Raw genomic sequence first — 25,978 nt, 5'->3', positions numbered from 1 at the left:
TGGCTTTTGGCTTGTCGTTGTCTAAATTACTTTTTTATCCTTGTTTTTCAATAATTAATAATTAATAATTAATCACCAATAATCAATAAATTAACAACACTTAATATTGTACGAATTACTCCACTTAATAATTTATGTTTTTTAATTAGTATAAATAATCTAATTAATACTACTCCATACAATAATTTATTTATTAGTTATTGCGATTTATTAAAAAATGAATAAAAGCCATAAAATGTCCTGAAATGTCAATTTACATAGCTACATTCAACAACCAACAGCCAACAACTGATTTTACCAAACATATTTTTGAAAACAATCAATAGTCAAACAACCAACAAAAGGAGCCAAGTTAAACAGCCAGTCAAACCAGCCAAGTAAAACAGTCGATAACCAACCGCCCACAGCTAATTGCCAAACAGGGCCGAAATCAAAAGGCAGAAAAACAAATAAAGGGCGGCTTACAATTACCATCAACCTAATGGTTGGCGATAGCCCCTAAAAAATTAGTATATTTGATTAATCCTTATCAACCTTAATATGTACCTGTTTATTCACGTCGAATTTATTAGTTACGAAATTATAAAGTAATCCATACTACCTCCGTTCCACAATACATGTCAACATTTCTTTTTATACATATTTCAACACGCTTTTTAGGATTTTAATATGTCTAAATGCGTATAAGTAAAAATTTTAAAAATTTGATATTTGATTTTTTCGTATTGATACGAATTTAACAAGATCTCATTTGACTATATTTTTCTTACATAATGACAAAAGAAAATTGTAAAAATTAATTGATAAATAGTGCTAAAATAAAAAATGATTTATATATTGCGAAATAGAGGTAGTACTCCCTATTAAGGCCATGTTCTGTTCACCTTATTTTCACTTATTTCAGGAAAAATAAGTCCAGATAAGTTCAGTTAAGTTCAGATAAGTTCAGATAAGATAAGTTCAGTAAAAATAAGAGTTGACCAAGTACAATTTATAACTAAAATAAGTTCTAATAAGTTCAGATAAGTTCAGATAAATTCAGTTAAGTTCAGTTAAGTTCAGATAAGTTCAGAAAAAATAAGTGAAAATCAGGTGAATAAAACGCAGTAGTGAAAATAATTAGAAAAATGAACACCGAAAATTTAAAAGCCTAACCCTAAAAATAGATAAAAACCTCCATCAGAGCAGTTCATTCAGTATTACGGGTACTTCAAAAAACGAAGTTTACAGAGAAAGAGCAGAGAGAAAAAATGGAGGGAGGAGACGAAGGAGTGGAGAGAATGGTGGACTCAAAAGATATGCAGCAGCAAAGCAAAGCTTTCGACAAGCTCACTGACCGTGTCGAAGATCGTCAGCTTGATTCTTCCCGTGTTCAAACGGTCTTTTTCTATCTCCTCCGATTTCCCTCCTCCTATTTTTATTGTGCTTTAGGTTGAACTTTGATGATTATTAATTTGCTTAATTTCGTAAGTTTTTGACAACTCTTTTTTGGTTGATTATGTTAATTTGTAGGCCATGGCGTCAATTTATGCTAGTGCTGAAGCTGATGCCAATGCTATGAGACTGAGGTTTGTTTTCCAATTGTTTTTATATGTTGTGATTCTAGTTTTGGAGTTTATGGCATGATTACATGATAACGTTGATTCTAATTGCGTAAGCGAAAACAGTAGGGTTTTATTTGGACATGTTTGATTAGGGACAAGTGAGGAGGAACTGAAAACATTTTGAAGTTGGGAGATGTGGGAGTGAAGATTTTTTGCTGGGGGTTAGTCTGTGGCAGTTTAATAAGGTGATGGTAGTAATAAACATTTAAATATGAAGGTGAAAACTCGACGAGCTTTTGAGAAGTTAAGGATTTTGAAAAGTCAAGAGCCTTGGATCACTGGGATTTTATACAATATCCTCCAAATGCTCAGAAATGATGTTTGAGGATGGAAGTGAGTTTGTGTTTTTGCAAGATTGTATCCTTCGTCGCTTGTTCTTGTTACTGATGATGGATACAACTATATAATCTCTATACTGTCAAAAATGATTAGTAAGTTCACTGGTAGGGAGGTGACCACAACAATGCCAAAAAAAAAAAACAAATCGATTGGAGAACTTTTGAAAGCGATTTGCTCCGATGTTGACTTTTGTGTCTAAGAAGTTAGGTCCTTTGATGGTATTCACTTTAGGCAATAGTATGTTGTGGTGTCCTTAATTTGTATAGTGTGCCTAATCACCCTAATGACTTATATAGAGGTATAACCTCTCCGCTTCGTGGGTTGAGATGTGTACCTTCGAACACCAAAACAATCTATATGACCAAAATATGTCCCTTTTGTTATTTATCCTGTTTGGTTTTAGAAAAGATTAACTCTATTGTTGAACTTGGAGAAGCCCTAACTTTTCTTCGTAATAGAAATTATCTGTCGATTGACTCGATTTATGATGCAAACACCTCCACTCACGTGTTGTATGTAAGGACCCGGTGTTCGATGGTTCGGTTTTCATGAAAACTAAGGTAGTTGCCTTAGTTCATCACTAAGGTGCTAGTTTCAAGAATTGATAATTTTCTTTTTGAAATGATCGGGGATTTTTCACTTAAAGGGTAGGCCAGTACAAGTGAATGTAGTTGTGGATGATAAGACATGTCTATCTTAGAGGAAGTGTGTTTCTTCAAGACCATGAGAAAGATTTATACTCCATTCTCTTTTCGCCAAACTCCGGTTTAAAGAAAGATTTAATTTTTATCCAATATAATTGTCCTCTATATCTTGCAAATGCTTATTTTTCCAACCATCATTCTCAATATAATACTCACTCCATCAGTTTTATTACCCTCTTTATCAAATATTCTTAATCTATGCGCCAACCCAAAGTGTGAAATTCATTTTGGGAAAGGAATATTTGTTATATCCAACTCCTTAATTACAATGATTGTGAAAGTTCCATTCTGACAATTTTTGTGGGTAGAAGAAATAAAATAGCATTTGTGGAACATATTCTCAAGGGTTTAGCATCCCAAGGTGCATTATCACTCTTATAATGAAATGTGTGTTGATTTTGAGGCCATGAGCTATTCTATCAATGTTAATGGCTCTCCTGAGGTCCTCTTTTCAAGGACTTTCTCATCCTTTAATATTTTTATGTCACTTATCTGTATGGAAGTGCTCAGCCAAATAGGCAAACTTGTTCTCTCATAGCTGTGTGCCTGTGTTACTTTAGCCAATAAGTGTAGGGCTCCTAAGCTTATCCACCTCACATCCTGACATACGCTGATGATTACCGCTTATTTGTGAAAGACTGAAAGGAGGTTTGATCTCTGTTCAGGAGTTTTCCACTTGTGTAGGACGTCTGAATGTACTTCAGAGGCTTTGCATCCTGATGTAAAGCACACTTTTCTTCATAGCATGGATGAAGTCAATGATACCTTCCATTTAAAGCACCAAGGCCACTTATCTAGTACACGTAGAATGTCATGTATGATGTAATAGGCTGTGGGCTTCTGAATCAGAGTATTACTATAGGGTCACCGGGTTGCTCTCCTCTATTGGTTGTAGGCACTTTTTAGTCACTTACATAAAGAAAAGCTAACAACTCTTTGGTCCTGTTATCTTAGGCATACACGTATAATGGAGTTCTGTTTCTGGTTTCCACAGTGGTGGAGGTAAGTATCTTTGCAGGAGCTTTTTGCGGACTGACCTCTCTTTAGGAAAATAATTCACCAAGAGTTAGTGTGCAGACTGCAGATTTGTTAAAGAGGGATGCTTAGATATAAAAGACGTCTTTCGTCCTAACTAAGCGGCTATCTTAAAGCTCATATGGTAAATTGACTCGAATAGGTTTCAGTTTGGGTCAGATTGGATAATGCAGATTATCAACAATTGTAGATGGTTTGTAAGAGACTAAGAGTACTACAAACTTCATATTTTGAAAAGATTTTCTGGCTAAGGATGAGTCTTTGTCAGTCAAACACTGAGTTTTCAATTTCTCTTGGGGCTGGGTTAGAACTTAGAAGTACAGATTTGTTATAGACTCAGAGACGTTCCGGAACGTCTCTGGCTTGCTGCTTGGTTTTGACGCAGTAGAAGAGATTTGTTGCAGAAGTGAGTTATTTTATCACATTGTGGTTTTTTCTTTTGTGGTGTTACACATGAAATTACAACTCATCTTTCCTCTCGATCCCCATTTGAGCATGAACTCATGAAGTATAGGGGACATAAGCATTTCAAACTTCCAGGTGAAACATGCTACATGCTAGGGTAAGCCTTTTAAACTAAGTGCAGCATTGGAAAGCCATTGTATCTCGGATTAAGCATCTAATTGAACATAAAATTCTAGTATTTAGTGCCTAAGCTTGCATACTTTAACCCTCCGGATATGTCCTGGACGGGAGCTATCTTAAAGAGAAAGGTTGTAGTGATGCAGCAGGATCGATACATACTTTCTCCCTGAAATTGCAACACTTTGGGTGTTACATGTTTTTAATACAAGTGGAGAGAAAGAAAGTTGATAGTTAACCCATGTGATTACATTAAAAGAAAGCACATTACTTTATTCATTCACCCACATGCCCCTACTTGCACTCAGATGTACATACTAGTGATCTCAGTTTATGAAGTGTGGAGAGAGAAATAATACAAATTTTGCCAATGCTTAAGACATTGACATTGTTGTCTAGATGATAGGATACTATGATACAATTTTGCTAGCTTAACATTTCCGACATAATGATGAAATATGACTGATAAAGTTTGTGTGTCTCAACCGGCACTTATCCTACTTTAGTTAGGGATATTTTTTTGGTTCAAAATTTAATGTTAACATTTGATTTGGGTTGACTTACTGCCGTCCATTGAAATAAGAATAACGTTCCCCCCGTAAATAATAAAAACATAATGTGCCACTAGTTCGAGGAATCTTACTACCATCTGAAATGCACGAAAAAACTGATGCTAGAGGGAAGGGTGACCTGCAGTAACTTTATGAAATTGTAGTGCTATTTTCATCTGTTGTAAGAACTCTTCTTCTTGCTAATAGGTATATAAGGTCTGGTCTTGTGGGATCTGTGGGGAAGATATCCAACACCTAGTTTTGTGACAAGTCTTTGAGATGTTTAAGTACATTTCAGCATTTTGTTGTGCTGGTTTTAGCAGTCCACTTCTTTCTATGTTGGGTTTCCCCCTTTATGAAGAATATGTAGTTTAGCACAGTTTCACTTGTAAGATTCTATTGCTCTCTCTTTTGGCGATATTATCAACTCTATGTTTGTTAATATATCTATGGCCATGAGGCTGAATGATGGACATCAATTTCTAGCTATCATTTGAGTTGTCATGATAGATCTTGTTTCTGTGGGAATAAACATGTTAATGGGCAGTTAGGTTTATTCACCAACCTTCTGGTTGAACCCGGTGTTTAAGAGCTTTGTTACTTTCACTTGAGGATGTTGATCATGTGAAGCCTGTGGGTCATTTCCAGGGAATTCCTTTTTTGGTTAATGCTGAAGTCACAATGGTTTAGAGAAAAGGGAAGGTTTGGGGTCTAATATGTCAGTGAAATGGAATCTGGGTAGTTCTTTAAGGTGTAAGGTTAAAATTTGTATCAGTGTCTGAAATAATTGATACGGTTATGGATGAAAGTGATAGTCTTATGCTAGCAATTGGAACCAAAACTGATTTGGGTTCAATGGCTCATTTTGTGTGCATGGTGACTTGGATTGAGTGAGCTCGTTATATGGTCCTTATTATCAAGGTGGTACGTTAATCAAACTGGTCCGTTTAATCACATTGGTCCGCTTGTTTAAACAGATTGTACGCACTTATTATTTTTAATTGCTTTGGTTAAAGTCGGTTTAATAAAGGGATATTTGTTTAAACCCCCAATTTAAATTCAGTCATTACTTAGCTTTGATTATTGCTGTTTGTAAGGAGAGTTTTAAGCCTTTGTAACCTCCAATTTAGTGACTGAATTAGGAGGCTTTAGAGCTTGTAACTGTCAGTTTTAAAGGCTCTTAAATGGCTCTTAATTAGCCGTTTAAAGCTCTTGTAGCTGTTGGTTTTTGGCTATTTATAGTCAGCTTCTTGATTGGAATAAAGAACCAACTGAATGATTAAAACACTTGTTTGTTACATTTCGAATTATAGTTTATAATTCAGCCTTTTTCTTTGTTTTGGACGCGTTTCCTATTCAAAGAACTGATTGTGAGTCAATAGGTCTTGTCTTGCATTCACGATCAACGAGTTAAAGGTCTAGCTTGTTAATCAACTATCCTTGTTTATACAACGAGTTTTTAAACTCGTATCATTAGTGGTATCAGAGCTGCTGTTCGTGTGATCCGCCCAAAAAAAAAAAAAAAAAAAAAGAAAAAAAAAAAAAAAAAAAAAAAAGAGCTGCTGTTCGTAATTCTTACAAACTGAAATATGAATTTTGATGATCCTGACTTTCTACAACATCTCCAAGAAGCCTTGAAGAACGTTAGTGATGGGGGGTATCGTAGGCCTCCTAGGCGTGATCTACGGGCTATGGATGAATTCAAAGTCACCGAACTTCCTGAATTTGTTGGTGGAACAGATCCGGAAGCCTATTTGGAGTGGGAGCGCAAAATAGAGAGAATGTTCGATTTCAAGGACATTGATGATGAGAAGCGTTGCAAATATGGCATATTGAAGCTAGTACGAGGGGCTTCATTGTGGTTCGAGGGACTGAAATCCAAGAGAATACGTGAAGGGAAGGAGAAAATTACCTCTTGGGAGTCTTTGAAACGTAAGCTACGTAAAAGGTATGTGCCAACAACTCATAGAATAACAACTTATCGTAAAATTGCCGAGTTGAGGCAAGGAAAAATGAGTGTGGCTGAATATATTGATGAGTTTGAAAAGTTGTCCTTAATGGGAGAAATTGAGGAAATTGAGGAACAAAAATTGTCCAGATTTTTAAGGGGTCTAAATTATAATATTGCCAATACCGTAGACCTTTATCCATATTCTGATTTTGACACTCTTTGTGGACTTTGTTTAAAATTGGAAAATCAAGGGAAGGCAAAATATGGGGGAGGGTCTAGTATGGATGGTAAAGCCAAGTCTTGGGCTAAATCCGAACCTAGCTTGAAACCAAACACATCACCTAGTACCGTAGGTTCAAGTAATTCTACGGCTGCCCCTAAACTATCTAACCCAACCAAAGAAACAAGTCTGTCCAAGGTGCGTTGTTTTAAGTGTCAAGGGTTTGGGCATTATCAAAATGCGTGTCCATATAAACGAGTAGTGACCTTGAGAGAAGCTGTTGAATGTCGTGAGGAGTTGTTTGAAGAGGAAAAGAGGTTGGGGGACGTATTTGTGTTTGATGAGAATGGTGATGAGGAGGAAGAGGAAGGGTATGAGGCTCCAATTTATGACACAAATCTGGTTCTTAGAGCGCTACAAACTCAAATTTCACCTACTGATCTAGACCAACGAGATCAGTTGTTTCATACTAAATGTCTAGTGAAAGATAAGTGGTGTAGTGTAATTGTTGATGGGGGGAATTGTACCAATGCTGCTTCTAGTGAAATGGTGTCAAAATTAGGCTTAATCACTACTGTCCATCCTAGGCCATACGCACTCCGTTGGCTTGATGATGGTAATAGTATAAAAGTGTCGAAGCAAGTAAGGGTTGGTTTGACTATGGGTTCGTATGTGGATGAAGTTCTTTGTGATGTTATTCCTATGGATGCTTGTCATATTTTGTTGGGTCGTCCTTGGCAGTTTGATAGGGACGTGATTCATAAAGGGAGAAGCAATGAGTATGAATTGAGAGACAAAGGCAAGAAAATTGTGCTAAAGCCTATGTCATCTCAAGCGGTTCGATCCATGAGTGTGAAACAAAAGAAAAGGCCGAATCTCACCATGTTGGCTAGTGAACGAGAAATTGAGCAAGCTCTTGATCATGGAGAGTTGGTTTATTTGCTCGTGGCTAAGGAGAGTCCAATTGAAGGCCAAAATTGGAAAGAAGGCAGTCCCATTGCCGAATTGCTGTTTGAGTTCAAGGATGTATTTCCGGATGAATTACCACCAGGTTTGCCCCCTATTCGTGGTATTGAACATCAAATTGATCTTATTCCAGGAACTTCTTTGCCTAATAAGGCTGCCTATCGTTGCAATCCGGAGGAAACAAAGGAATTACAAAAGCAAATTGATGAACTTGTGAATCGAGGCTATGTTAGAGAAAGCTTGAGTCCATGTGCTGTTCCGGTGTTGCTTGTGCCTAAGAAAGATGGAACATGGCGAATGTGTGTTGATAGTAGGGCTGTGAATAACATTACCATCAAGTATCGTTTTCTAATTCCGAGACTTGATGATATGTTAGATGAGCTCCATGGTTCGAAGTTGTTCTCAAAAATTGATTTGCGAAGTGGTTATCATCAGATTCGGATGCGTGAAGGAGATGAGTGGAAAACGGCTTTCAAGACAAAACATGGTTTGTATGAGTGGACCGTCATGCCATTTGGTCTCACTAATGCTCCTAGTACGTTTATGAGGCTAATGAACGAAGTGCTTAAATCATTTTTGGGCAGATTCGTTGTGGTATATCTTGATGACATCTTGGTGTATAGTAGGAACGAAGAGGAGCATCTGATTCATTTGAGGGATGTTTTTGAAACACTTAGAGCTCAAAGACTCTATGGGAAGCTAGAGAAGTGTTCATTCCTTGTTGACAATGTTGTATTCTTGGGCTATGTGGTTTCGAAAGATGGAGTGTCCGTGGATCAGTCCAAGATCGAGGCTATCAAATCGTGGCCTAATCCTAAAACTATAAGTGAGGTGCGTTCATTTCATGGTCTTGCTTCATTTTATAGACGTTTCATTCGTGATTTCAGTACTATTACTAGTCCTATCACTAGTTGCTTGAAGAAAGGTGCTTTTGTATGGGGAGAGGACGCTCAAAAGGCGTTTGATGTGATTAAAGAGCGTTTGTGTGCTGCTCCTATTTTGGCGCAGCCAGATTTCTCTCAACCTTTTGAGGTCGAGTGTGATGCTAGTGGAGTGGGGATTGTGCTGTTTTGATCCAAGGTAAGCGTCCCATAGCTTATTTTTCGGAAAAGTTAGGGGGTGCTCGTTTGAATTATTGCACTTATGATAAAGAGTTCTATGCCATTGTTAGAGCTTTGGATCATTGGAGTCATTATTTGCGTTCTAGCCACTTTGTTTTGCATTCTGATCATGAATCTTTGAAGTATATTAATGGGCAACAAAAATTGAGCCCAAGGCATGCGAAATGGGTTGAGTTCTTGCAATCCTTTCATTTTTCTTCGAAATACAAAGATGGTAAAAGCAATGTGGTGGCTGATGCATTATCACGAAGGTACACTTTGCTTGCTACACTTGATGTTCGTTTGTTGGGGTTTGAAACCTTAAAAGATTATTATCATGATGATGGTGATTTTGGAGTTGCATTCGAGAAATGTGCAGTTGGTGCTTATGGGGAGTACATGTTGCAAGATGGGTTTCTTTTCAAAGGTAATCGCCTTTGTATTCCTAAGCATTCAATTCGTGAGTTACTAGTGCGTGAGGCTCATGGTGGAGGATTGGCTGGTCACTTTGGCATAGCCAAGACCTTGGAAATCTTGAGAGAACATTTCTTTTGGCCTAAAATGTTAGGTGATGTAACGAACATTGTGAATAAATGTGTGACTTGTAATATGGCCAAGAGTTCTTTCAAACCCGGTTTATACTCACCTTTGCCGGTTCCAGTTCGCCCTTGGGAAGATGTATCCATGGATTTTATAGTGGCTTTGCCTCGTACTCAAAGAGGTAAGGATGCTATTATGGTCGTGGTGGATAGATTTTCAAAAATGGCTCACTTCGTTGCTTGTCACAAAACGGATGATGCTTGTAATGTGGCTGATTTGTATTATAAGGAGATTGTTCGTTTGCATGGAATTCCAAAGACTATTGTTTCTGATCGAGATTCCAAGTTCTTGAGTTACTTTTGGAATACATTGTGGAGAAAGGTGGGAACCAAGTTGTTGTTTAGCACTTCACATCACCCTCAAACTGATGGGCAAACAGAGGTGACAAATCGAACCTTGGGAACGCTATTGAGAGGGTTGGTAAGTAAAACGCAAAAGGATTGGGATGTCAAGCTTGCTCACGCTGAATTTGCTTATAATCGGTCTCCTACTTATGCTACTGGTCATTCTCCATTTGAGGTAGTATATGGGATTAATCCATACTTGCCCTTGGATTTAATTCCATTACCAAAAGATGAGTTGGTTCACAAGGATGCCGATGCTAAGTTAAAGTCTATGATGAAACTGCACCAACAAGTTCGTGAGCGAATTGAAGCTATTAATGCCTCTTATAAACAGAAATCAAATAAGAATCGCAAACCGAGGTTGTTTGAAGAAGGTGATTTGGTTTGGGTTCATTTAAGGAAAGAGCGTTTTCCAAGCAAACGCAAGAACAAGCTTATGCCTAGGGCCGAAGGTCCTTACAAGGTGGTTACACGTGTGAATGATAATGCTTACAAGATTGAGCTTCCGGGAGACTATGGTGTCCATGCTACTTTCAATGTAGGTGATCTTTCACCTTATCTTGATGATGATGGCCTTGCTGAATTGAGGTCAATTCCTTTTAAAGGGGGAGGGGATGATACGGTTATGGATGAAAGTGATAGTCTTATGCTAGCAATTGGAACCAAAACTGATTTGGGTTCAATGGCTCATTTTGTGTGCATGGTGACTTGGATTGAGTGAGCTCGTTATATGGTCCTTATTATCAAGGTGGTACGTTAATCAAACTGGTCCGTTTAATCACATTGGTCCGCTTGTTTAAACAGATTGTACGCACTTATTATTTTTAATTGCTTTGGTTAAAGTCGGTTTAATAAAGGGATATTTTTTTAAATCCCCAATTTAAATTCAGTCATTACTTAGCTTTGATTATTGCTGTTTGTAAGGAGAGTTTTAAGCCTTTGTAACCTCCAATTTAGTGACTGAATTAGGAGGCTTTAGAGCTTGTAACTGCCAGTTTTAAAGGCTCTTAAATGGCTCTTAATTAGCCGTTTAAAGCTCTTGTAGCTGTTGGTTTTTGGCTATTTATAGTCAGCTTCTTGATTGGAATAAAGAACCAACTGAATGATTAAAACACTTGTTTGTTACATTTCGAATTATAGTTTATAATTCAGCCTTTTTCTTTGTTTTGGACGCGTTTCCTATTCAAAGAACTGATTGTGAGTCAATAGGTCTTGTCTTGCATTCACGATCAACGAGTTAAAGGTCTAGCTTGTTAATCAACTATCCTTGTTTATACAACGAGTTTTTAAACTCGTATCAATAATCCGTATAAAACTGCGTGAAATGCATCTAGAATGAGTAAAGGACGTCCTTGTCAGCTGAATAGCAAGGGTGGGGTGAATGTAAGCTCATCCCCCTATAATATTCTTATCATTTATATATATGCTGAAGAGCCATGCGAAATCTCCTCAGAATTTTTCTTACTTGATATTGTGCAAATCTTACCACTTGTCTGTGGCATCTCTATAGTTAATTCCTCCTTTTCCTGCAAAGATAATGCTTGTTAGACTGTTAGACTGATTATCTAATACACTTACCTACTTAGGCGTTGGACATATGGTAATAATCGAGTCAGACCCGTCACCGATTATATATGAGGCGAGTCCCACCTGGGCTGTCCCTTAATGCAATTTTAATGGGTCTTGGTGGGCCTTTAAGGGGTGACCCTATATATGCTAATAATGGGGCATCCAGTTATTGTCTGTGATCATGCCAGCATCTTCTCCAGTGATGCTGAAATTTGTTCATGGTGCTGCCCTTGTCAAGATTCTGACCGCATTCCTTTTTTATGGGCGTCCAACAGAATTACTTCGTCTAATCCTCTGTTTTGCTCTCCTGTTCTAAATAAGTTGACCAATCTAGGCTGCATATGTCCTTTATAGTATATTGTGGTGCTAGCTATTGCAGATGATATTTTGTTGGCTGATGAGATTAGAGCTGGAGTTATGCTAAGTTACGTGATGGAGAAAAAGTTAAAAGAACAAGGGTTTATGCTAAGTCGGATCAAAACCAAGTACATGGAGTCCATTTTAGTATTAGGAGGGGGCAAAACGAGGACGTTTTGACTTTATATGGTAAAGATTTTCTGATACTGAATGTTTTAAGTATTTAGGATCAATTTTACAAAAGGAATGAAAATATGTATAAGGATGTAACTCAAAGTTAAGTCTACCTGGCTCAATTGGAGAATCACTTGATAATTATTTGATTTTGCCTTTATGATTGAAAAGAATATTCTACATGATGGCAATCAGACCTACATTACTCTGTGGGTCCGAATGTTGGGCACGTAGGAAATAGCATGTTAAGAAGATGAGTGTAGCAGACATGCGTACGTTGAAATGGATTTGTGGGAAGACTGAGAACACATTGAGGATAAATTAGGGAAGTAGATATTTAAAAATTGGAGTTGCTAATATTGAGGTCAAGATAAGGGAGAACATTGACCAAAGGATGCACCAGTAAGGAAGGTGGAGAATTGGGACAATGGAGATTTCAAAAGGAGTCGAGGGTGGCCAAAGATTGCTTGGGTAGAGGGAATTAAGAATGATATGAAGAAAGTGGGGTTTGCAGGAGCATGCAACACTAGATAGAAGCAAATGGACAAAGAGGATCTTTGTGGTTGACCATTCGAAATAAATTCTTGATTCATGCAGCTGACACATCCTTTGGAATAAGACTATGGTTTTGTTGTTATTTTTCTCTCGTGTTGACTGTTATGTTGGGAGGAAAAATTGGACCATCGAACTGTGATGGAATCAGAGCAGAAGATGTAAAATATCAGGGAGCAGGTGATAAATTATTGATTCATGCAGCTGACCTATCCTTTTGGGAATAAGGCTATGGTTTTGTAGTTGTTTTTCTCTCCTGATGGCTGTATGTTGGGGAGGAAAAGTCGGACCATCGAACTGGGGTGGGATCAGAGCAGATGATGTAAAATATCAGGGAGCAGGTGTGCCATGCTGGGTTAGGTGACCCAAGACTTGACCTTTTATTCATCAAGTCAACCCTCGTGTGAGGTTTAAACTGAATGGAAATATTGATGAGTTTGAATACTAAAAGATAGTTATGGTAACAACCAGAGCATATTACTCACTCCACCAAAGAAAGTTCCATAATCCATTATCTCTCCAAAATTGGAGAGATTTGGAGGAAAGATGGAGCTCCACCTTCCCCTCTCTTCCTCCTTTTTCCCTCTCCTTTCTTTCCCTTATATTTTGTTATCCAAACAAAGCATAATGGTTGTGTTTGAATCCTAAAATCTAGATATAAGACTGTAATCGTTACCTTTTTTTCTTCATGTCAGACAGCTATTGTTGCTTTCTCCTCTGACTTCCATGTAGAATGTGATGAATCATTGCTGTATTGGACTTGTTTTGAGTAAGGTCAGGGACAGTTTATATAATCTATATTATCCATAGACTGATTTGTGAGACTTGTCAAAATTCTTTATTCTTCCTTATGACAGGTAATCCTTTCTGCCTACCCGGTGGCTTTCAATATCAATCTGTAATGCTAACAGATTCAAGAATCTTCCCTTTACGACAATTTAGCCTACAATTTCTATTCAATACTGAAAAGTTGGCCCCAAGTTCTCATATTGGTTTAATTAACTTATGATCACCCCATTCATTTTTGTTATTAACTTTCTTCATATCAGTCCTTAATTTAGCATTTACTTCCGTTCTTTTTGTGATTGTTCTAGCTGCAGGCCTACTTTGCCCCCTCCCCTTCCCCTTTTAATAATCATTTTAACACTCTTCTCATTTCACCGGCTAACAGGGAAAAAGAATTGGCTGCTGTAAAGATCAATGCGGAAGATATCGATACAATTGCAAATGAACTTGAGGTTAATTTCATACTCTATTTACACTGGTTCTGTTTTCTAATTCTCCTGCCTCATTTGTAACACTCTAAATCTTCCTCCTAACAGTTGGACAGGAAGGTTGCTGAGAGAACCTTGCGAGAGCACAAGGGTGATGCTGTTGCAGCCGTACGATCCCTGCTTGGCCTGCTTCACTAGAAGTTTCCCTGCTTGGCCTGCTTCATAGATTCAATCTGTTAATCTAGTTTTTCGGAATTTTCATGAATATTTTGTTTCTTGTAACTTGATCATGTGTGAAAGTTGGTAGTTGTTTCCATACTTTGCTTTACTACACAGTAAACTGGCATAACAAACCCAAAACCAGTATAATGTACGGAGTATGAAGAACTTCCAGATAATTTTTTCTGCTAATTGAGACAGATTAACATGAATATTTGCTTATTGTATTGCGTGTTCATGAACATTGTATTGCGTGTACCTGCATAGTTCATGGCATATTATTTGCTTATTTACAGGCAGAAAGGTCAATACCGGCCTGTTTGCTACACGGTGTATTCTCAACATCTACTTCGCGCAATCGGGTACCTTGCTTGCATATTGGCAGTTGAATTTGGTAATTTGATTGCTGTGGAGTAGACAAAAGTATGGCAAACCCAAAACAAGTATGATGTACTTTGCAAAAAGAATTCCTAGAGTAAAGAATTATATAATCTACACCAATGGGAACTACTTGTGTGGTACATATATTTACAATACAATGGAAACGTTTTGCACAGTTCCATCAATCCAAGAGCATGCACATGATGGCAAATGTAGAAGTACCACATCCTTTTTCTACTCGTTCACTTACAAAACTTCAATAGTAACAATCACCGCGATAGAAGGCAATGCTTGCAATTCAATTAGAACGAACCCCATCCTGCAGCCATTTCAATCAAGGTCTCTTTTTTTGGTTTTCCATACAGGCCATGATCATTTGGGATACAACTTCATCAAGTAATTTTGGGTGCAGTAAAGTGACTACTACTAAATCTTCATGATGGGGCACCGGCAAATCATCAAAATTTACCAAAAGCTGTACCAGTTGAAATTTTCAACATATAACAAAAGGTAAGCAAGATTTGGGACTCATAATTCTTTCAAGTTAACATCTGCAGAACCAGCTTTGGCAGCCTGGAACTCGAGAGTATACTGTCTCTGCAAATCCTTCAACTTCTCCAGCAGTTCCTGGAATGATGGTCGGCTTTGAGGATCACTGCATATTATGCAATAGCAGCTTAAGTTAGTTCAATAATACATACGCCCTAAATAATATCCTAATTAGGAGGATATAGAGTACATCATCCCTGCCTAAATAGACAAAAACCAAACATGGCAATCTATGACAACGGAACTTGCATTTTGTTCAAGTTGAAGTTTTTTAAGGGACACAAGGAATCTAAGTAAGAAGTAGAAAGAAATATTTCAAGCATCCATAGGTAACAAAATATTGATTGATGCAACAGTAAATTCTTCAAAAAATTATAAACAGTGCAGGCAATAACGAATTAGTCAAGTTTAGTCAAGGCTAATTTGGAGAGCAATAAGGTAGTTCTAAGTCTGATGGATGACCTTATCAAGTAAATAAGCAACTTGCTTGACAACCCAAGCCTATCACTGATTGCTTCACTACGTAGCGGTTTTACCAGCAATTATTATCACATTCAGGAAATAATCTGATTAACTAGGTTAACGAGAAAGTTCTGTTTTTGTCCTTGGACAGAAGGCACCAAATTAAGGGGTAGAAGGAGACTCGGTAAAAAAAAAAAAAAAGGAAGATGGTTGAGGGAGGAGGAAGGGGTGGGGGAATTGCGACCCTTCAAACGAGGGAATAATTTCCCATCACCCCTTAGGTCGATACATCAATCCCCAAATTAGGGTAATAATTCCGCACCCCTCCAACCACCATCCCATCCAATACTCCTTATTTTAGACTCCACTACGCATCAATGGAGGATAGGACTGTCATGGAGACTCGGTAAAACCAAGAGGGAGGTGGGTCTAGCAGAACTCTGTCCAAGTAAAAGCCAAAGCCTATGAATAGTTAAGATTTTCCTACCAGGGAGGTGGGTCTAGCTGAAGCCTACCAAGAACAAAACCAGTTGAAATATTTTTTATAAGAGAGAACCAAGGCATCTAGGACTCAAACCAAAACTTCCACATCAGGACTGGCTCATGCCACAGATATCTGTTATGCTAGGGCCAGGCTACACAACAAGGAGGAGAAATATAATAAAGCATTGAGACGAGGAACAACCTGTGCCAGCAGCTTTCAATTATCGAAGCCCACCTCGAATCTACATCCTCAGGTATATCTAACCTTTGATTCATGAACCCAACTGCGCCGATCACCTGTTTACACCAGTTATTGCTCAATGATTGAAAAGAAAAACAACAAATTCCCGTTCACATCTTCAGATCATGTATGCAATGCATGACACCATGCACTGATGCATGGAAACTCCAAATTTCTAGCAGGTGAGACTGTCAGGATAAATAAACTCCTATTTTACCCTCTAGTTATATAAAAAAATCCCGACAGGTGAAAGCAACTTATCTATTGCACAACAGGCAAGAAAGCAACAGTGATTGAGATGTATGTCATCAGTGCAAATCGAAGAAAGAGAGAGATATTATCTTCTGATTTAGGACTTTTTATAACAATTTATCACACTTTTCAGCAGAACACACTGTTTTTTCTTTGCAGGCAATTAAGTATTATAGCGAAAAGAGAAAACTCATGCAGAAAAAAAGACACAACATTAATAAGTCATAACAGGACCAACAACCAAAACAAAGACATATATTCATATGCAAAATTCTTCACATGGTTTTCCTTTCTAGTATACGCCACAAGAGGAAGACCGACAGCTACCTGCATTGCATTGAGATGTTCCCAAGGAATCTTGTGAGTAGCAAGCTCCCACAGTATGATCCCAAAGCTATATATATCAGACCTAAATATATCAAAATCAATTGGTCAGAAGAAATCTTATAAGAAAAAAAGCAAAAGCTTGTATACAATAGGTATATTGTATACAAGAAAGCTCAATCATCCCAAATCCTAAAAGCTAATTTTGTAAGAGGTGACCTTTTGTGATTTTACTAAGTCGGTTGAATACAACACACCCGTTGTATACAAGACTTACTATAAGGAGAATATGATATCGTGGAGAACCTGCAATGCCAAACATTTCTAAAGAGGAAACAAAATTATGAACTGAGCATTACAGCTATTAACAATTTACATACTTTTCATCTGATTGCTCATTGCGAAGGACCTCTGGTGCCATCCATTGAGGCTACATAAACAAAAAAAATAAAAATGGCAGCATTTTAATAAACAGGTCAAAAGCAGGTCAACAGCAATGCATAAACAACACAACAGGAATATAACATACTGTTCCTTTCCCAGTCTTTGTAGTAAGGTAAGTTTCATGTTTCACACGTGAAAGGCCAAAATCAGCAACCTGCTCAAAAAAGAAAAAAATAGTAGTTGGAGAGATTGATATATCAACAATGGCAAAAGACTATTGAACAAAGGCACACCTTCACCATCCAGTTCTTATCAACCAGAAGATTGGAAGTCTTTAAATCCCGATGAATAATAGGTGGACTGCAATTATGAAGATAGTTCATTCCTCGTACCTGCATACCATCGCAAATGATTATCCAGTGTGAGCAGTAGTCAACCAAAAACTTAGAGCTATAACTAAATCTCAGACATCAATCCTGTTAGGAGTTCAGGGCACCATAATACTCAACTATGTCTATAGCCATATGAAGCCGTCGCCTCCAATCTAGTTTGGCTGTACTCCTTTGAAGTAGACGGAATAAGCTCCCTCTGTAATTATATTGTAAAGGTATAAAAAGTTAATAACCCTATTGATTAGACAAAACCAGCCTAGACAAGAGCAACCTCCAAAGAAACCAAATTCATTAAAATCTGGACAAGATACTGTAATGCATCAAGTACATGGGAAGGGTACTTCCGGTAATACAAATAAGTCAGTTATTCTTAGCTTAAGGAGGAAGGCAAGTAGAAGTTATATATACAGGAAGTCAATGATAGGGAAAGTCAAGACGAATTTTGATAAGAGTTTTATTTTGTTAGCTTTGTTAGGAAGCGCCCAGCCACTTTAAAGCTGGGATTGCGTGCTGGTAGACTATTGTTCTTCCTATATTTTTCTTCTTGATCTTATTTTCCTTAGTTTCTGATTTCTATTCTATTACAGAAACTTCAACAAATCAACAAGCATAACAAGATAAGGCCCAAAGTTCAAAAGAATATCCTATTCAGAGAATCAGAGGTAAGATTTGAATGGAAAGTTAAGAATGAACCGTGGAAGAAACTCTGTAACAATGCAGAGACGCTGAGGTGACGTTACTGCACCCATAAACAGCAGAATGTTAGGGTGCCGAAGTCGCTTCATGAGAGATACCTGAATAATAAATAAAGAGAAAAGTTGTAAATGTACGGAATAAGGACATCATAATATTTAATGTCAATAGTTCCAGAATGAATTTCATCACACTGTACCTTGTCTGAGAAATAGTGGTTAAAAAATGAAATTTACAAAAATTGCAATAGCAGAATTTGTCAAGGGTGAAATTCAACTTCTAAGACATGAACTACCTCTTGTCTGAATGAATATATGACATCTTCGGAATATTCTTGCTTGGAGAAAACTTTAATAGCAACATCCTGCAGTAACAAACATATGATCATGCATGAAACATATGTAATCAGACATCGATTTCTTTGGCGATATAGCAATAAACAGGTTCATAGATTGATATCTGTAGATCTTAAGATCTACCTCTCATGTCAGAACAAGTCTACAGTGATATAAATGAGAGACATGAAGGGACCCATGTTAAATTTTTATTTTTTTTTAAAATCAAACCTATCCTTGTCAACTCTAAGACTAGGTTAGTTAAGTAGCAAGCCAACCCTACTCCTCAAGACAAGCTTTTATATGGTGGTCGCTTAATATAGGATCAACGTGAAATTGATCATATGTGTTACAAAGGCCATAATTTCAACACAATACTCAAATTACATTGTCATTCTTTTATATAATATTGTTCAAATCCTTTATCAGACAGGTTAACCTCTTTGTAATAAACTTCTCACAGAGAAAAAAAAAGACAAGGCAATAAAATAATCAAGTGAAGAGCCAATAGGAACATACCGATCCATACCACAGACCGTGATACACAGTTCCACAGGAACCTGCATACAATTTACGGAAGAAAAAAAAAAGGTGTAAACAGGTCGAAAAACATGTCAAGTAACATTTCAAGGGTCTTTTCTTTTTGCTTCTGTGAAAGGAAGTACATTACCAAGACTACAGACAACTCAAATGACAACACAATTCTTTAATGGATCTCGACCTTATCCTAGAGGCTAAAAGATACCCAAGATAGAATTGTAAATAACAATCACAACACAAGGTCCTCTAGATCATAGGAGTCTCTGATAAAGTCTTAAATATGGAAAAGGGAAAGGATGGGAGAATATCAGACAAAAAATACAACTACGTTTGGAATGGTAGAAAAACTAATGTGCCTCAACTATTATCGATTTAAACAATATAACCTTCCACCCTATAGTCTCGATGCCACTCTATGCAATTGAACTTGGTAGATTAAGGCAAAGAAAATTTACAGCTTTGACAACCTAGTATCCTGTTTAAAAGTAATTGCTTTTATGCATGTCATTGTGGTCTAAAATCAAACAAGAGGTAATTTTGTCATTTCAGATAAAATAAAACAAAGTGAACATAAGATGATCGTCATTCAGATAAAATCAAACAAATTTTGTCATTTCAGTCCTTCAACTCTTTTCTTTAATGGCATATAACACATCAAAAATGGCATTTAAATTTGCAAATTGGGTTCTTATGATCCTCTTCTGTTGTGAAAAACCTAGAGCACTTTGTGAAGAAAACATATTTAAATAATGTAACATAAAAGCAAAGAGATGCCAAAAATCAAACCGATCACTTTGTCATAAGACAACACAAAACTCCTATAACTCGTCCAGATCACAAAAGCCCTCCCTAGGGGTAGTTACCAAATACCCAACTGCAGAACAAGGGGTCATTAAAAGCTAAGTCAAGATCTCTCTTGCAAGGGAAAATGTTGGAAGTCAAGCAGATGTTAACTCCTACATTGGATTCAAACAGAACGATCTCAGCAAACTGAGGAACAAGCAGGGACTAGTTTGACTTCACCGATCAAGTATGCAGAACTTTGTCAGTGTGGTAGAGCTATATGGTATGTATTGAGGTGTCCAAGTTACCAATAAATGGATCACTACGAGGCACACAGTTTAGGTTCAAGAAACCAAATCAGTGAAGCTAGGAACAATAGTGAAATATGGTGCACAAAGTCCCCATAAGAGCAGAAATAAAAGATTTTATGGAAGTCACGGTTGTCCATACCTTGCCCTATTTGCTCTCCAATTGTCAAGTCCTCCCACAAGATTTCATAGTCTAAGCTATCAGTATCAACATCCAATTTATTTACAATACTACTACTTCCACTTCCACAGCTACTTGCACTGCTTGTGCTGTTAACATTAAACGATGACCAGGACCCAGTGGCTTCATTAACACCAGGGCGACCATAGTCACCACTATGGATTTCTGGTTTTACAGAAGAATGTAGACGATCGGAATCCAGTTCACCTTGAACCCATGGCCAACCGAATTGCCCACTCTTGACATCTGATGTTTCCCTCTCATTTCCTTTCCATGGCCATTGCATTGCTTTCTTACCGATCCAAGCCTCGGCTTTGGAAGTCATTTTGTGAATAGCAGTTTCGTCAGTTTTGACAGGGGATTTTGCACCTGCAAACTGAGAAAATACACCAATAACAGAACCTACGGGATCTCCTCTGGGAGTACTAGCTCCACTTGAGTTCCCGTCCTCCTTATGATCTGAGAATGTAGCATCAGAAAAGCCATGATCAGAGTGACGACTATCTCCACTCCCACCTTCTCGGAGTACAGTATTCTCTCCGGTCTTCATTTTAGATCGAACCTTGTCACTAACCTTGGTAGCCTATAATTTCAAATCAGAAACAACAATGAGTTCACATTGTAATCAAAAAATTTATTCATCAAGAGGCTTTGTTACTTGTCCAGAATATGACATCAAGAAACTAACCAAAGTTGATAACTTTGAAGCAATTGCTGTTTGCAAAGGTTGCTCAGTATCGAGGCCAAGCCTGTTCGCAACACTATTTCTGTTCTTGCTAGCACTTTGACTACCCTCCTGTTGCTCGTTTGCTTCTGAAATCGAGACTTTCATTTCCAGAAACGGTTTTGAGTCGCTTGATACACAAATGACCCCAATGAGAGTACCATCATCATCATAAAACGGAGTGTTGGTTGCAACGACTAGAAACTTGTGTCCCTTCTTATCTGTAACAGGGAACTGCCCTGTCCAACTCTCTCCCAATTTCACACGACTTATAATATTACTAGCAACAGCTGTATCCTGAGCAGAAACCAGTAGATCACAGAGATCCTTACCAAGAGCCTCTGCTGCAGAATAGCCATAAAGTTCTTCAGCAGAACGATTCCTGCATTATTAATTTAGCAATTGGTATTCAAAAGGAACTTGGAGAAGTTATTGATTGATAAGGAAAAAAAGAGCTTAACCAGCAACAACAAAGATACTCCTCCAGTTTTATCAAATCATAGACTAAGCTACTACCAACCCATAAAGACATCATGCGAAGAGCTTGAATATCCCACTCTCAGCTACTCTCTAACTGGATCCTAAGCTTCAACTTTCAAAGCTTCGAGACTATATTAATGCTTGAACTGCTTTTTTAAATAGGAAGTTAAGCGGGATGAGTCGAGGCAACTTCAATCCAGGGCACATTAACAGAGCCACCAACACAATTCTACATGGCATTACGCATAGAACTATGGAGAAATGTTTATTTGATCAGGATAGGAAACTATTATAACCTGAAACTAGTTCTAATTCCCCAACTACCCCATTTGCAAATTCCCGTGAATTTCTATTTCCCCAACGACTGAAGGTCAACCAGATGAGCACTCACTCAATATTACAAAATCCTAAATCCCATAGAAACAGAAGAAATAGTCCGGTCTGAAAAAACTTGACCCTACGTCAACTAACAAACTTCACTGTAACCCTATTACCAACTCCAATTTGACACAAAAGAAACTACAAAAACATGTAATCCCAGCTGAAAGCAACAAATTCCCCCGCATTCATTTAAGAATAGAGGCAAACATGGATAAACCGCATAACTAAATCTGAAACTAATCAAATGTCTTAAAATGGGAATACAATTTCATTAGCAAATGCTACATGGAATTTTGCAAAGAACTGCGGAGAAATGTTTATTTGATCAGGATAGGAAGCTATTATAACCTGAAACTGGTTCAACACAGAGCATGACCTTTGTCAGAACAAGTGCAATTTTGGTCGGGAACTCTTCTCAAAACAAAACCATGTCCTTAGTTGCTTACTTGCTTGCATATATTCAGTGCTTAATTGGTTGACATGGGAATAAATTTCTATGGGAAGTTGAATTTCATGAGAAGCTTTTTCCCTCTATTCCTAGGAAATGTGCATAACTTGTTTGGTTGACACTAAGGAAGTTCCAAATTTCCAATCCGGTGTGACATCAAGGAAATTGTATTCCCATGTTTTGTGGGAAATTCTAATTCCCCAACTAACCCATTTGCAAATTCCCATGAATTTCTATTTCCCCCATTATGAAGGTCAAGCTCTCACTCAATATGATAAAATTCTACAAATCTCATAGAAGAATAAATAGTCCAGTCCTAGAGAACTTGACCCCACATCTACTAAAAAATTTCATTTTATCCCTATTAGGCTATTTACCAACTCCAATTCGACACAAGAGCAACTACAAATATTTGTAGCTCAACTGAAAGCAACAAATCACGTTCATTTAAGAATTGAGGTAATCATGGATAAACCGCATAACTAATTTGACACTAATCCAATGACTTAAAATGAGCAATACAATTTCATGAGAAACAAAATTCAACAAAAGAAAAGTTAAGACGAGCCAAGGTCATCTCAACAACCTCTCGTAAGGCTTTTTGAAAGAACAATACAATTTCGACAACAGAAAACTGAACATGAGCCAATCATCTAGACAACATTTCATAGAGCCATTACTGAAGGTACCTGAACAATATAATTCTGAGAATAGAACACTCATGGCATAATTAACTAAACTTTTCTGTTGCTTCGAGTAATGACACAAAGAATGGTAATTAACATAGCAACCTATGAGCTCACAGCTACTGCAAATAATCACTGCCTTAAACATAACCAAATTCAAACACCCTTATATACATAAATTTAGTAATTTACTCCAATTAATGAAAGAAAAAGCACAAAATTACCAATAAATGACGCGAGTATTAAGGTCGAAAATATGAACCGCCTGTCCCATAGATTGCAATATATTCAGACACTGCTTATCAGTCAATTTCCTTAGCTCCGTCGAACTACCACTGCTCCCACCAACACTGCCACTAGCACTACCACTACCATCACCACCACGTCCCACAGGCGGCGGCAATTCATCGGGGCACTTGCTTTCCCTCTGCAACGGCGACGACGACGACCCCATTGACACCGAAGTTGACGAATGCCCGAACGATATCGACCCTTTCTTCCACTCACTCTCTCTCCTCCGGTGAGGCGGTACCGGTGCCGGCAACCTCGACCGTTGTGGAGACACTGAGTGAGCCCTTCTTTGCCGAACCCCATCCGCTAGTATCAGCTTCGACATCTCTTCTCGCAGGTGCGCATGTCCAGCCTCCAAGTCTTGGATCTTCCTCAGAAGCTCCTCCGCCGGTGGAGTTGTCATGGCCGCCAAAAATTGAGCAAATTTTCACTTTAATTTTTGTGGGGATTTCGTAGATTTGATTATGAGAGTGAGAGATTCATGGGTTTATGGATCTCCCCCTCTCCTTCAAATTTCTGGGTTTTTGTAACAGTCAATTGGGTTTACTGAAAAGAAGGGAGGAGAGAGAAAAATGAAGGTCAAAGTTCAGACAAAAATGGAGGAGAGAGAAAATGGGTAGCTCTTCTTCTCCCCTTCACCGGTTCACCCTTCGTGCAAGTTTTGCTAATTAATTTTTCTTTTTGGATATTTTGGGATTAAATTTTATAAAAAACTGATACATTTTGTTGCTTTTTTGGGTATAATAGTCGCAATCAAGCTAAATGTCAAATTGCTTTCTTACTACTCCTAAAAATCGATTGCCATAGGTCAATCAAAAATGGGAAATTTAAGAACACTGAATTTTATTACTGTAGATATCAAAGCTATTTGTGTAAGGTGGGGACAGAAGATGACAGTCAATTAACAACCACTTTTTATTTTTAATAACTACTGGAAACTGCAAAAGGGAATGAAGGTGGTGAGGATGGTGGATGACAGTGGTGGATGACAGGGGAATGGCAGTATTACTGCGATAGTGGTGGCTGACTGGTGAGAGATTGAGATGGGGCCGCCACCGCTGGAGGTGGGGAGGGAAATTGGGCGAAGTGAGCAGTGGCGAAGTCAGGATTCAATACCCGACATAGTACTCTGTATCAAACAATGAATCATGCGGTGTACATAGTAGTTATGGTTTTTTACTTTTTTCATTTCCACATCAGAGGTCTATTTATCTTTTTGCGCAAGTAGTAAGGGTATTTTCGTCTTTTGTGCAAAAGTGCATGAACACGTTACTTTAAACCAATACCATTAAGTAGTATTAATGATACATTAAGTAATGTAATGGGGAAAAAAAGAAAGTTTTGGTTTCAATAGAAACAATAAATTTCAAGTTTAAGACATATCAATATATCATCACTATTCTAAGAACAAGTTGGAGAAGGGTAGCCACTTTTAGAAGGGCTTTTAGATTTAGAAGTCTTTTGAATAATAATGAATGACTAACATTTCATTAGATGCAAAGAAAGTACAAACTTGGAACAATCAATAAAAATCAATCTAACATATTTGTGGTTAGGCTAAACTATCATTACATAACGTGTTTAATTGATTGCAGAATCTATCTTGTTCCCGGATATATCTAGAGTTAGGTGTACCTAACCATGTATTTTTGTTTTTGTTTTTATTGCTTTAAAGAGTGCAAAAATACGCATAAGTTACTTAACTTTAAATATATACTGGAATAAGATGGAGGTTTTCTAACCATTAAGAAATGGTGAAAGCATAATAGTTAAACATAGAGTATCATGAAACTAATTGACTCCCCTTAGTTAGCAATTGAGCATAAAACTCAAACTAGTCATGTGATAATACATAAGCAAAGGAAAGAAAAGGAATACTCTGTAAAGAATAACATCATGTGATCAAATTGCAATTTTGGTATTCCTTGTAGTTGTGCCTCCAAGTCCTCCTCACTCTTCCCACCAAATCCTTACACGTTGAGAACAATTCCTTCACACATATTCCGTATTCGTTAGCAAGTTGCAACTATGAGGAAGTAAAAATCTCGGTCTGTTATGCTTTTGTAAAAATATAACAGTAAAAAAATCAATGAAATGGTACATGTTTTAATCGAAATGGTACTTTTTTTTTAATGAAATAGTACTATTTTTGACGAAATGGTACATGTTTTTATCAAAATGGTACTCTGTTTAACGAAATGGTACTCTTTTTTTAATGAATGCATGGTACTTTTTTAAAAAGAAATGGTGCATGTTTGGCGCTGTGATATGTTGCTCACACATCACAGCATGCCGCCTCTCCGCCCTCTTGCAACTATTGAGCATTTCAATTTTCAACACATTTCGACAGTTCGAGGACATGTTTTTATAAGAGCACCTGCGACCTTGACTCATTATAAGGGCCAAGTTGGTGTTCACATGTAAGAAGGTACACAATGTTTACATTGTTGTTGTTGATATGGTCAGGTGTGTGACCCTTAACTATTAATAAGGTCTTGGTCTACTGGTTAAGATTAATGCTTATATACGATATGTTTCAGGTTCGAATCCCCCAACTTCTATTTGTAATTTATATTGTC

The 25,978-nt window shown here is 37.5% G+C and overlaps 2 protein-coding genes across 2 annotated transcripts; one reads left to right on the top strand and one right to left on the bottom strand.

The window, feature by feature from the left end:
* The first annotated feature begins 1,179 nt into the window (after nucleotides 1-1,179).
* LOC110801457 (uncharacterized) lies at nucleotides 1,180-14,306 on the top strand. Its single transcript, XM_022006821.2, has 4 exons — nucleotides 1,180-1,379; nucleotides 1,513-1,568; nucleotides 13,820-13,886; nucleotides 13,971-14,306. Exons 1-4 carry the CDS (start codon nucleotides 1,251-1,253, stop codon nucleotides 14,058-14,060), a joined length of 342 nt encoding a protein of 113 aa, XP_021862513.1. The 5' UTR covers nucleotides 1,180-1,250; the 3' UTR covers nucleotides 14,061-14,306.
* A 201-nt stretch (nucleotides 14,307-14,507) lies between these two features.
* LOC110801456 (uncharacterized) lies at nucleotides 14,508-24,223 on the bottom strand. The gene is made up of 13 exons (XM_022006820.2): nucleotides 23,333-24,223; nucleotides 21,078-21,495; nucleotides 20,351-20,972; nucleotides 19,097-19,137; nucleotides 18,538-18,606; nucleotides 18,243-18,343; nucleotides 17,667-17,745; nucleotides 17,451-17,549; nucleotides 17,303-17,371; nucleotides 17,154-17,203; nucleotides 16,777-16,858; nucleotides 16,159-16,253; nucleotides 14,508-15,117 (listed from the first exon to the last, which is right to left on the bottom strand). The coding sequence occupies exons 1-13, from the start codon at nucleotides 23,800-23,802 to the stop codon at nucleotides 14,991-14,993; spliced, it is 2,322 nt and encodes a 773-aa protein (XP_021862512.1). The 5' UTR covers nucleotides 23,803-24,223; the 3' UTR covers nucleotides 14,508-14,990.
* Nucleotides 24,224-25,978: the final 1,755 nt, after the last annotated feature.

Source organism: Spinacia oleracea, chromosome 3, assembly GCF_020520425.1.
Source record: "Spinacia oleracea cultivar Varoflay chromosome 3, BTI_SOV_V1, whole genome shotgun sequence".
In the NCBI taxonomy this organism is placed as follows: Eukaryota; Viridiplantae; Streptophyta; class Magnoliopsida; order Caryophyllales; family Amaranthaceae; genus Spinacia; species Spinacia oleracea.
The sequence above is the reverse complement of the archived record's forward strand: the minus strand, read 5'-3'. Positions and strand labels throughout refer to the sequence as shown.